General features: G+C 39.5%; 1 protein-coding gene across 16 annotated transcripts in view; it reads left to right on the top strand.

The window, feature by feature from the left end:
* The window catches only part of ITSN1 (intersectin 1), a 247,173-nt gene that overhangs the window by 150,396 nt on the left and 83,815 nt on the right, over positions 1 to 12,962 (top strand). For 9 of the 16 annotated variants that reach the window (XR_012432037.1, XM_045387760.3, XM_045387762.3 and 6 more), the window contains 3 exons: positions 2,056 to 2,177; positions 4,636 to 4,650; positions 12,648 to 12,895. Coding sequence is in view for 14 of the 16 variants with exons in the window: in XM_045387760.3 (XP_045243695.1) it covers positions 2,056 to 2,177; positions 4,636 to 4,650; positions 12,648 to 12,895 (385 nt within the window). In the remaining 2 variants the exon portion in view is untranslated. The remainder of the gene's footprint in view (positions 1 to 2,055; positions 2,178 to 4,635; positions 4,651 to 12,647; positions 12,896 to 12,962) is intronic. The other 7 variants (XR_012432038.1, XM_045387763.3, XM_045387758.3 and 4 more) reach the window with 1 other exon arrangement.

Genomic DNA, 12,962 nt, shown 5'->3' with positions numbered 1-12,962 from the left:
TTGAGCATGGCAGCTCTTCTTTCCCCAGGGTCAGTTGAGATCTGTGTAATTCTCCCATCACCATGCCAGCCTCTGGCCCACGTTACACCGGCATCCACGAGTCCTCTACAGAGTTAACAAGTGGCGTGAAGTTCCACTGGTCGTATATGCTGCAAAAGAACCTGCTGTTTCTCTGGTTTGTTATTTCCCTCCCTGGAATTTCTGGGCTGTTTCTGCAACAGAAAGTGGCACCTTTCACCCTTGCCTCCACTGATGGGGTATTCGCTGTCTTCGGTCTGCATTGCATAGAACTGCTTTTACTTTTTGAAAAGTGGCAGCGTTTTGTCCTTTGAACATAATTTGCTTTTTCTTTTCTTTACTTCTCTTTGCTTTTCTTTTTTCTTTGAGACAGTCTCACTCTGTCGCCTAGGCTAGAGTACAGTGGCACAGTCATAGTTCACTGCAGCCTCAAACTCTTGGGTTTAAGCAATCCTCCTGTCTTAGCCTCCCAAGGAGCTGGGACTATAGGTGTGCACCACCATGCCCAGCTAATTTTTTTTTTTGTAGAGATGGAGTTCTAACTTTGTTGCCCAGGTTGGTCTTGAACTCTTGGCCTCAGGCAATCCTCCCACCTTGGCCTTTCTGAGTACTGAAATTACAAGCATGAGCCACCATGCCTGGCCTAATTTGCCTTTTTTTTTTTAAAAAAAAAAAGGATAAATAAAAGACTGAACAAAAAGATAAATGAAAGACCGATCTAATTGGAATAGCTAGGAAAAGCTATCCTTTATAATAACAGATGTAAGCTAGAATGTATTTAAGATTCCTGTGTGGTTGTGTGATTGTACAGTTTTGCAAATAATGCTCAGCGGAAGCAAGTCGTTGCTTTTTCTTTGTGTGGAAAATTATACCAATTTTGCTTGGTCATCCGTGTGCTGCTTTAGTGCTGCGGTATACAGAAAGAAAAGAAAGAAAAAACACTTTCAAGCTATTCTGTAAAGGTTTACTGGTTCCCAGCTGCATAATGGGCTGAGATGGGCGTGAGGTATGGAGCTGCAGTAGGCACCTACCTGCCTTCAGATGCGTGCAGTCCAGGGGAAAGACTGGCAGGTCATCAGACCTACACAGTAGCAACCATGTCATAGTAGGGGCAAATCAATTTTTTGATAGTTTTTTTCTATCTGAAAATAATTTCACCATTGATCTTAGGCAGTTAGTTTAAGTTCTTCACGCGTCCTCCTAGTATAAAATGAAGATTTGTTTTTTCGCCTTCAGTCAGTAGGAAATCTTGCATGTCATACAGTTCAAAATCATGTGGAGATAATACTTTACCCTCATTGCTTTCTGGATAAGAGAGTTATATGTCAAAATACTTGTAGCTCTTGAGTAAAAATGCCCAAAGGTCTGTTATTAGTTGTTGCTAATCAGAATGCAAAATATCCTTTGCTCATGTGCATTTCTAAACATTTTGTTTCATTTAAAATCTAAATTATTTTCATCTAGGGTTCATCCTTAGGCTCATTATTTCCCAGAGAAATGTATAGGAAGAGTTTCTTCATTGGGGATTATCAGCACTTAGGTTTTATATGACCATGTTAAAGAGCCTAAAACATCTGCATTTTCATGTTTTGGTATGGAAACTGGTGCCTCTGTTCCCTCCCAAACAAATTTGCTCCTTGGCTGATTCAGACTTTGGGTCGTATCCTAACTGCTACATTGTACTCAACACGCTGGGTAGGGAGGAGGGGGTATTGATGCTTTACAGATCTGCACTGCTAGAGCCCAAGCCAAGAGGCAGAGACAAGGGACCTTTAGGCAGCCTGGCTGCACTCAGCCTTGGAATGACCTTTGTTTAGAGGGAGTCACCAATGAACTCTCTGATGGGTTTGAGTTGCTGACGTCAGATTTGGCTCTGCTTTGGCAGTCAGTATGTGTTTCAGAAATTCCTTGAATGGAGGGAAATAGTTCAGAGGTGAAGATAGGCAATAGAGGAGAGGTTAGTTGTTTGGCTTGTTGTCGTACATTTATGTTCTCTGTAATTATTTATTTTTGTCCCCCCACCTTTTTTGTAAACAGAAAAAGGTCCACTTACCATTTCTGCACAGGAAAACGTAAAAGTGGTATATTACCGGGCACTGTACCCCTTTGAATCCAGAAGCCATGATGAAATCACTATCCAGCCAGGAGACATAGTCATGGTAAGAAAGACTCCAGTGAGAGGGTCATTTCTGTTGAAGATTAGCCTCTGTCCTCTTGTTTCACTTTATTCAACAATTGTGAGATTGTCAGTGAGTATGAAACCCAATAATTCAGCATCTAGATTTTTAAAGTGTAAGCTCAGTCTTCTTTCTTTTTTATTAAAATGAAAGATGGCATTTAAAAAATGTATCCCAACATCACTTTAAAATTGAGTTGGTAAAGACAATGTGTTCTTATTTTTAAATCTATAAATGTCTGATAATTTCAGAGTTTAGATTACTACTTATATACTATGAGTAGAAATATATGAGTATAAATATATATGTAATACATATATTTTATATATGATGTATAGACTATATACTAGCATGCGTGTGTATATATATGTATAATATATGCTAGTGTGCATATGTACATATATATACACACACACTAGGATCCTCCAAAGTGGGAGGAGGCCAGGAGTCTTTAAGAAATAGTTATAAGTGCAGAACACCTATCATCATTCTCATAATTGCAATAACTTTTGTATCTTTGCATCAGAGCATCTTTTTTCCCTTTAATTATGTGAACTTTGAATTATGTAAAAAGAGTAATGAATTACACAGTTAATCTGCTTTCCTATTCTGAAACAGAAAATAATTTAAAATTTTACTTTGTTACTGTTTCTTTCCTTTAATTAATAACAATCTTATGATGTGACTGAAACTATAGGAACCAGTTTAAGAAAGAAAATCAAACAACATGGTTCATCTAAATCATTTTCTAAAAGAAAATAGTAGTTCCTTGTTCTAGTTACTCACTTTTAGAGTCTTAGAAGTCGTCAACTTTGCATTACTCTTAGCACTTTTTTTTTAAAAGATAATTTAGCTTTTTTTGTTGTTGTTGACACAACTTCTCACTCTGTTGCCCAGGCTGGAGTGCAGTGGCGTGATATTGGCTCACTGCAACCTCTGCCTCCCGGGCTCAAGCAAAGCGATTCTCCCACCTCATCCTCCCAAGTACCTGGAACCACAGGCGTGCACCACCATGCCCAGCTAATTTTTGTATTTTCTGTAGAGACAGGGTTTCTCCGTGTTGCCCAGGCTGGTCTTGAATTGCCTGGGCTCGAACGATCCTCCCATGTCAGCCTCCCAAAATGCTGAAATTACAGGCATGAGCCACCATGCCTGGCCTAGAATTTGTAAAGAACTATGAAAGTTAACAATTGAAACAACATGTTTCTTGCCCAAGGACTGTATGTCTCTGAAGTATAAAGGGTGTTATACAGGTGATTATACTATTACTCATGCATTCATCTTGCCATATACACATCATATCTGTGGATCTTTAATAGGCTAAAATACGTAGAAATAACAGTATGTTTAGCACTTAGAGAAATCAATTCTTATGTCCCCTTTTTTCCTGATAGCGCTGTTTTCTCTGTAATTACCATGGGCTAGAAGAAGCAAGGCCAAAAATCCCAAATTATTTTTTCTTTTCTTTTCTTTTCTTTCTTTTTTTTTTTTTTTTGAGACAGAGTCTCACGCTGTCACCTAGGCTGGAGTGCAGTGGCATGATCTTGGCTCACTGCAGCCTCCACCTCCCAGGCTCAAGTGATCCTCCTGCCTCAGCCTCCTGAGTAGCTCAGAGGTGTGTGCCACCACACCCAGCTAATCTTTATTTTTTTATTTTTTTGTAGAGCTAGGGTCTCCCTATGTTGCCCAGGCTCCAGATCTTTAAAAGTTAAAATCACCTTAACAATAGTGAAAACCTCTTCAAATATACTCCATGGCTTCATTCAGCACACAGTTATTGCCTGAAACATGCTGGGTGCCAGCCTTACTCATCCTTTACAGAAAGAACTGTGGGTTTGGGCACTCCACTCTGCGCACACAGACGGTAACTCGAGCCAGCAGGGCATGTTTGTCAGCTTTCCTCTGACTTCACCACCTGCTGTTTCCTACACCGTGGTTTCTAATAGCCTGAAGCTACTTTCCCACACTGCCTCGTATTTGAAGTAGTGTATCCTGTAAAGCAGATTAATTGTAAAATATGTAAATACCATGTAATAGGAATCTAACATTTCTGAAAATACATTGTCACATCAGTGAGGACCTCATTACAATTTTTTTTAATGTTAAACAAACCAGCCTAATATTTTTGAAACTGGATTTTCTTGCAACACAAGGTGCAGAGAAGCAGCTCGCTCTCATCCTAAAGTAAGGGAACGTTGTGAAATGTTATGATAAGGAAATGTTGCAGGTGATCTGTATCTTGATGAGAAAGTGTTGCTCTTTTTCGGTAACATATTTGGGCTTCACCTATAATCCTAGGCCTGTTGAAACCTTTTCCTCGAATTGGCTAGTTAACCACCAGCTTGATGAGATGCGTAGAGTTTAGATATGCTGTAAGAATAAAGCATGTCATTAAACATATATTTTGCCTTGCTTTCAAACCTTTGCTTTCCTGGTGGAGGTTAAAGGGGAATGGGTAAGTGTTGCCTAACTGTCAGGAAGTCTGCATCTTATTCAATGTTTTGTCCTTTTAAGTCACTTGAATTCTGTGTAAGTACACATATCTCTGGGTGTTGTTGTGGCAGTAAAAATGTGTTTGAGTCTGTGTAGTAGGTTGTGCTTAAAAAAAAAAAAAAGTAAGTCATAAGTCTTCTCAGTTTGTGTACTGGGTTTCTTTTTGCTAGATTCCTTTTAAGGACTAACTTGAATGCTCTGTGTTTGGCAAGGAATTGGGTCAAGTCTTCATCCCAGGCCATAGACAAAAAGGAGTTCCAAGTAGATTAAACATAAAAGATAACAATTCTGGAAAGCAAAAATTTTTAAGGAGACTATTGGAATAATTTTCTGGCTAAGAAAGGCCTTTTTAAGCTATAAAAACCAGAGGTCGTAAGAGGCAAAAATGGACAGTTGACAATATGCAAAAATTAAAATGTCTATATTTCAAAATATATGAGACCAAGGGTTACATAAAGGGTTACCCCTGTTACATAAAGATTCCAAACAGTTAACTTTGAAAGACACCCACAAGCCTTAAACAATTGGCAGAGGGTGGGAAGGGACATTCACAGATGAAGTAAAAAGTCAGTTATTTAAAAAATACATGAAAAGATGCTTAGCTTCTTGGGCGATCAGAAAAATGCAAGTTAGAAAACAAAATAGCATTGTTCCTCTATCAAATGAGCAAGTTTAAAAGTCTGGTAATATCCAGCTTTGTCAAGAGTATAGGACAGTGAATATAATATACATTGTTAGCATGGTTGTATAAATTGGTTAAGTGATTTGGAGGGCAATTTGGCAGTGCCTGTTTAGATTTAAAATTCTCATTCCCTCTGCCCCAGAAATTCTATTTTTCTGCTTCCTCTCATGCTTTTCCTTCCTCTTTTGGGCACATGCACAAATATGTGTGTACATGGATGTTCACTGCAGTGGTGTTGGTAAAAGGAAATGAACAGCCCAATGTCCATCAGTAAAGGGATGGTTTAAATAAATTATTATATAGCTAAAAATAATGAAGATTAAAACTTATATAGATCACATATACATATAAGATTTCCATCAAAAAAGCAGAATATGTGCAGCATAATTGCATTTGGTTAGAAATAAAACTATATATGTATTCATGTGTTTATGTATAGTTAACAATTTTGAAATACATATATCAAACTGTTAACAATGGTTACCACTGGGCAGTAAAGAAGGGGCTTTCATGTTGAATTTTATAGACTTCTATGTTATTTTCATTTTTATAAATGTATTTAATTTATAATTTTTAATAAAACTAAAAATAAATTAAGGACAAGTATAACAGAGAATATCTACCCAGGACTGTAATAGTGTTTATTTTATCTCAGACCTCCTAAATATGTAATGAAATGTAGAATGTACTACTAGGCATAATTAGTTGGCTTGCGGAAGGGACAGCGGTGTTTCAGTTTTGTACTACAAAATGCATTGTGATACTCCAGGTGCCATTCAACTGTGTTATCATTGTGAGGATAACAATCAATGCAAAAAGATAGATATTGACATCTAATAGCAACAGGTTTGTATTTTTTTAATTTAATGAATTTTGCAGGTAACAAACAAGGAGCATGAAACATGTAGTACAGCATTACTGCCAGTCTCTCTAGGTTGAAAAATCCGGGGTTCACTTTTACTTTTGTGGGCACAGTCATCATCAGATTCTCAGATTCCTCAAACATCTTTGGGACATAGGTTACTATAATATGTTCAATTTTTAGAAGTCTACCAATGTGACAGTGTTTTCTTTTTCAATGTAGGCAGTCTTAGCCTTAAAAATAATTTGCTTGTAGAAAAACTTAGCCCGGTTTTATCCAAAACTATAATTTTTCATGGTTAACAAAAATTTAATGTGATACCTTGTATATAGCACTATTATCAGTGCTGTTGATAATAGAAAATTATCAAGTCTACCATTCATATGGTTAAAATCTTTTTAGAAAAATCTAGAGGAACACATGAAAAGGCCAATATTTGATGAAGCTCTCAGTAAATATTCACTAACTCTGCTAGGAATTTAGAGGAGGAGAGGAATCCGTGTGAAGTGATGTGCTCCGCGAAGACTGAATGCTTTCCGATTGAGTTTGACCTTGATGGCTAAGGCTTAGATGCTTAGAAAATATATGGCCTCTCTTGATGTGGAAGTCTCAATTCTTGGAGGGTGAATTAAATCAAGTTTGACATCCGTCACATATTAGTAGAACATAAGAAACGAGAAGACCTATGCTCACTGCTGTTTTGTTGAAGTTTATCTGGAGAACACAGGCTGGGTGTCTAAATCAGTACAGTCTTTTGGCTTTCATGGGCCACATTGCAAGAATTGTCTTAGGCCACACATAAAATACACTAACTGTAACAATAGCTGATGAACTTTAAAAAAATCGCAAAAATATCTCATAATGTTTTAAGAAAGTTGATGAATTTGTGTTAGGCCGCATTAAAAGCTGTCCTGGGCCACATGCAGCCTGTGGGCTGTGGGTTGGACAAGCTTGGTTTAAATGCTATACTTGGACTGGTGCAGGCCTGAATGCATCCAGATTGCTGAGGGAGCTTCCAAAAAATAACCATGCCAGGGCTCATCCCCAGAGATTCTGGGAATGTTACTGCATATACAGCATTCAAAAGTCCGACCAGGTGGTTCTGTTAGGGAGTCAATTTCAGGAACCACTGATCTAACTTAATCTCTTGTTCATGTCAGGACTAATCCTAAAGCATTTCTAGAAAATATCTTCTTAAAAATACCCAAGGAAGAATGGACTTCTTTAGTAGTTATTAGTCATTAGCTAGTCAGTTCATTCTGGAAATTGTCTTAGTGTTACTCTTATACCAATTTTTAACTCATTGTTTTCCTTTTCTTCTCTTGACAGATATTTTTTAAAATGTAGCCAACAATACCTTTTTCCTCTACCTTCCATAGATTTCCGTAGATTAAACATCAGAATGCAGCTCATTTAGTGACAATTGGCCGTAATATCACTGCAGTTTTGAGGGACCAATATACACATGATTACAAGGTTGGCTCACATCTGGCCCAATCACTGCCTGTTTTGTAATAAAGTTTTATTGGAACACAGCCAGGCTCCTTCATTCACATATTGTGTGCTACAGTGGCAGATTTGAGTAGTTGCAACAGAGGCAAAATTTGCCAACCTCCAGGTTGGAGCTTTAGAAGGAGTTTTAAGGCCGGGTGCGGTGGCTCACACCTGTAATCCCAGCACTTTGGGAGGCCGAGGTGGGCGGATCCCGAGGTCAGGAGATTGAGACCATCCTGGCTAACACGGTGAAACCCCATCTCTACTTAAAAAAAAAAAAAAAGCCGGGCGTGGTGGCAGGCACCTGTAGTCCCAGCTACTTGGGAGGCTGAGGCAGGAGAATGGCGTGAACCCAGGAGGCAGAGCTTGCAGGGAGCCGAGATCACGCCGCTGCACTCCAGCCTGGCAGCAGAGCGAGACTCCATCCAAAAAAAAAAAAAAAAAGAAATAATTTTAATATCCTCATCTAGGAATTTGGAGGAGAAATCTTATATTTCAAAACCGCCGAATCCATGAAAAATGTTTTGCTACCTGCACTCCTCAACACATCCCATGCAGCCACTGTCAGCTGGTCTGAATACACAGGCTAAACCTGTTTGCTACACTTGTTTATCGTGTTCTGTGAGGGAAAAAGGAATTTCTGCTTCCCTCCTTTGTGACAGGGTCAGAGATTTTAGAAATATTAATCTCATCTAATGAAGATGGCAGCCACTGAGCATATAAAAATTGAGAAAAGAGGTGTAATATTATCAGCCTTTGCCAAACGGACTTGAACCTGAAGTGGCTGCTTTGTATATTTGACTGTTGCATCAGTGAGCTACAATATGCAGTGTGTAATTACTAACATTTTGTAGACCAGCTCTGTAACATAGTCCCAGAAATGTGAGCAATATCTGGTGTTTGTACTTCACTTTAATGATGTTTCACTAGAATTACCCCCAAATACGTTGGGGTGTTACAGTGTGGCTGATAAATGAAATTGTATTGAGACCAAGATTGTTAATAATAACATCTCCCTTATAGTCCCCCAGTAGATAAATGTACATTGTGTAAAAAGTCCACATTGGAACCAGTCATATTACAAAGCCATTTGTGTTCCTACTTCTTGGTCTGCCATAATCTTATGTTTTCCAGAATTGGATTGACATTTTGGGTAGTTTTCCAAATCCAGGAAGAAATGATTTTTATTTTCATATGTTGACCTTTCTAAGTGGTTAATTTAATTTGGGTGTTAAGAATCAATGTCTCTTGCATCCCCTGAACCTTAAACTGTAATAATTTATTAAAACTGATGTATACTTGTAAGAGTAAATTAAACTAATTGAGACTATTCTTTGGGGGGCTGTTGAGACCAGCAGATTTCTTTGTTTAAAGTGAAATGCTGATTTCACTGTTGTCCTTAGGGCTGGGAGAAGCTCTTGCTTATGGGGGGCTGATGTGGCCCCCCTCCTTCACTCCTAGGTGTACACTGCACCAGCAGACTTTCTATCATATCTGGGGACAGGCTGGGTGCTATCAGTTTAGTGGAGGGGGAGGACATTTCCCCAGGGCTTCAGATCACATTCCAGATGTCCACCAAAAGTCTTTTTTTTTTTGGAGACAGGCTGGACTGCAGTGGTATGATTTTGGCTCACTGCAACCTCCACCTCCCGGGTTTAAGCAGTTGTCTGCCTCAGCCTCCCAAGTAGCTGGAATTACAGGCATGCGCCACCACGCCCAGCTAATTTTTGTATTTTTTGTAGAGACGGGGTTTTACCATGTTGCCTAGGCTGATCTGAAACTCCTGACCTCAAGTGATCCACCCACCTTGGCTTCCCAAAGTGCTGGGAATACAGGAGTGAGCCACTGCGCCTGGCCTAAAAGTCTTATTAACCAGTCAATACCCTGTGTTTCAAGGGAGTGACAATAGATCATGGGACATAATTAAGCAAAGCAGCTGACCTTTGAGGAGATCCAAAATGAGCAGACGAGTAGGAGTTCCCATCAATCGAGGGATCCACTTGAGCCCCTAAAGGATTGCTTATAACAAGAAGGTAAACCTAGAGAAACCTAGAGGGAGTGGGGGACCAGGCAGTTAGAGTAGGGAACTCCTGAACAGAGAAGGATATTGTTACCTAGAGTGAAGGTAAAGTCAAGACCAGGCTTTTAGAACGGGACAGAATCCCAAGGAAGAGAACTATAGCACAAAGTCAGAGCCAGACAGCAGGAGAGAGAATGTAAAAAAAAAATCTGGCCTGGTGCAGTGGCTCACGCCTGTACTCCCAGAACTTCGGGAGGCCTAGGCGGGCAGATGACCTGAGGTCAGGAGTTCAAGACCAGCCTGGCCAACATGGTGAAACCCCGTCTCTACTAAAAATACAAAAATCAGCCGGGCGTGGTGGCGGGTGCCTGTAATCCCAGCTACTTGGGAGGCTGAGGCAGGAGAATTGCTTGAACCCAAGAGGCAGAGGTTGCAGTGAGCTGAGATTGTGCCACTGTACTCTAGCCTGGGTGACAAGAGTGAGATTCCATCTCAAAAAAAAAAAAAAAAAACTAACACTTTTATTCTGCCAGGCATTGGTGTAAATATTTGTTAGTCCTCACAGTGAGCATTATAATAAGACAGGTATTTTTATTATCCCCATTTTACAGATGAAAAAACTGAGGTGCCACGAGATTAAACTTGCCCAAAGTCAACCAGTTAATAGATTGTAGAACTAGCACTTAAATTGAGATGGTCTAACTGCAGAGCCCTGTTCTTGATCATTGCACTTCGCAGTCTTGACACTTAATTATTGTGTGTTTGGCTCACGCTCCTAACCCACTCCTGCCTGACATCATCTTTGGTCCTAGAACCAAGTTGGCTGGTCTTGACTATTGAGCCTACTGAGAAGTCTGGCAGCACCTGGCTATGTTTCCAGTATGGAGCAGCTGCAAAGTTATAGTGTGTCACCATATCACCAAAATGTAAACAAGGCAGGAAAGACATCTAGCCATTTGAGTTTAGCGTAAAAGAAGATCCAAATGGGGGAGAATTTATCTTAAATCCTCATCTAGAGAAACAGTTGGGGCTGCCCAGAAAAAGAACAGTAAGAACAAAACAATGACTGGAAAGTGGCTGGTGTGTTCATGTGGGCGTGAGTGCGAGCAGAAATGAAAGAGCTGTGAAGCCAAAAATTCAACCTTTGGAAGTGTTATTGCATTTTATGCAAGGGAATTCCTTTTTTGGTTGTTTGGAGAATTCTCAGCTTTAAAAATTGCTTTTATCTGTGATGATAAAGTTTCCCTAAAGTGGAGCAGCAATCAGGCATCCCCTACTTGCTGAATATTTTGTAAATAACAGGTAGAATTCAGTAGTAAGCCTTGCCTTGCATTCTGTTTTCTCCACCTCTACCCCAAGCATTTGTTAATTCAAATAAGCTAATAAGTAGTGAACCCTATTACTCACTCTCCACTGAGTACATGCAGATAGATATTTGGTTTCTTTAATGTAATCATTTTTTGCTTTATTTTTAATTCATTTTTACTGAATACTTGAATGGATTAGATAACTGGTATTTTTGTCAGATTTTTCCAAAATCATTGTTAAGACCCTACCTACTCATGTCTGATTTCTAAGAAGCAACTTTAATGTCCAGTGAAGTGTTTGATGTTTTACTCCTCAGGCAGCACAGGAAGGGGTAAAATAAGATATAAAGTTTCATAAAATAAGACCGTTATAAGAATTATAATAATGAAAATAAAATTGTTTTTGAGATGGAGTTTCACTCTTGTTGCCCAGGCTGGAGTGCAATGGCATGATCTCGGCTCACTGCAACCTCTGTCTCCTGGATTCAAGCAATTCGCTTGCCTCAGCCTCCCGAGTAGCTGGGATTACAGGCATGCGCCACCATGCCCGGCTGATTTTGTATTTTTAGTAGAGATGGGGTTTCACCATGTTGGTCAGGCTGGTCTTGAACTCCTGACCTCTGGTAACCCGCCCGCCTCAGCCTCCCAAAGTGCTGGGATTATAGGCATGAGCCACCGTGCCCGGCCCAAAAATAAGTTTCCTAATAGCAAATGTGATTGTCCTCCAAAGTCATTCTCCTATTGCTCATAAAATAGTAGCGACAACTCGTAAAGAAAAGTAGAATCATTTTGGCCATTTTGGGTGATCCATTTGAGTCAGAATTAAAATGTAAACCTTAAAAGCCTTTGTGAAATTTTTAAATTAGTAAATTAATAAACGGCCTCTGTGAAATTTTTAAACAGTATAATTCGGTATTTTCCTGTGCACTTTTGTGAATATGCAAGTTAAATGTATACGAAAGAAAACTACAGGACCTTAATAAAATTGATTATTGCTGTAAATAATCACTTCCTTAATTTTCTCATCATGTGTCTGTGGAGCTTTTAAATGCCTAAACACAGCAGCAGGCAGCTTTGCTTCCCGTGGAAACCGTTTAAGGCCATGGTTTTGAAAAAAATCTTCCTTGTCCCTATACTGAAATAAATACTACTTAGTTATTGGAGGTTTTAAGAGTACTGAATTTATATTGATTGCACCCTTTGCTTTCAACTTTAAGTAATAAACTCAAGTCAAATTATTTTTAATAATGACATGACTTTCTGATGAAGCCTGTCAAGTCACTTCCCAAATCATAATATTTAAATTCCATGCCTCAGGACTCCAGGCACTTTGTCTCAACTGCCATTATTAGGAAAGCATGGGGTAAGGCTTTTTAAAAAAGTACAGAGAATAAGAACTTGAATTATAGTGCATTTTTTTCAGCATTACTGCTTAGACTCTTTTCCCAGACACTTGGACTAAAATGAAGAAATTCCTATGCCATATGTCAATCTAAAGAGGGCAGAGGCTTGGGACTTCCCTGTAGTTGGGTGCTGGGTCTCTTCAGGGGTTGATTTAGTTCTACATAAATTAAAGTTGTGACTTTTTCTACAGGTGGATGAAAGCCAAACTGGAGAACCCGGCTGGCTTGGAGGAGAATTAAAAGGAAAGACAGGGTGGTTCCCTGCAAACTATGCAGAGAAAATCCCAGAAAATGAGGTTCCCGCTCCAGTGAAAACAGTGACTGATTCGACATCTGCCCCTGCCCCCAAACTGGCCTTGCGTGAGACCCCTGCCCCTTTGGCAGTAACCTCTTCAGAGCCCTCCACGACCCCCAATAACTGGGCCGACTTCAGCTCCACGTACGTGTTGGTGGGCTCTTTCTGGTGATTTTTGAAATCCCAATTTGGTCATTTTTTCCCCCCTCTT

The sequence above is a fragment of the Macaca fascicularis genome, chromosome 3, assembly GCF_037993035.2.
Source record: "Macaca fascicularis isolate 582-1 chromosome 3, T2T-MFA8v1.1".
NCBI classification, from domain to species: Eukaryota; Metazoa; Chordata; class Mammalia; order Primates; family Cercopithecidae; genus Macaca; species Macaca fascicularis.
Note: the sequence above shows the minus strand (reverse complement) of the source record. Positions and strands in the feature narration are given on the sequence as shown.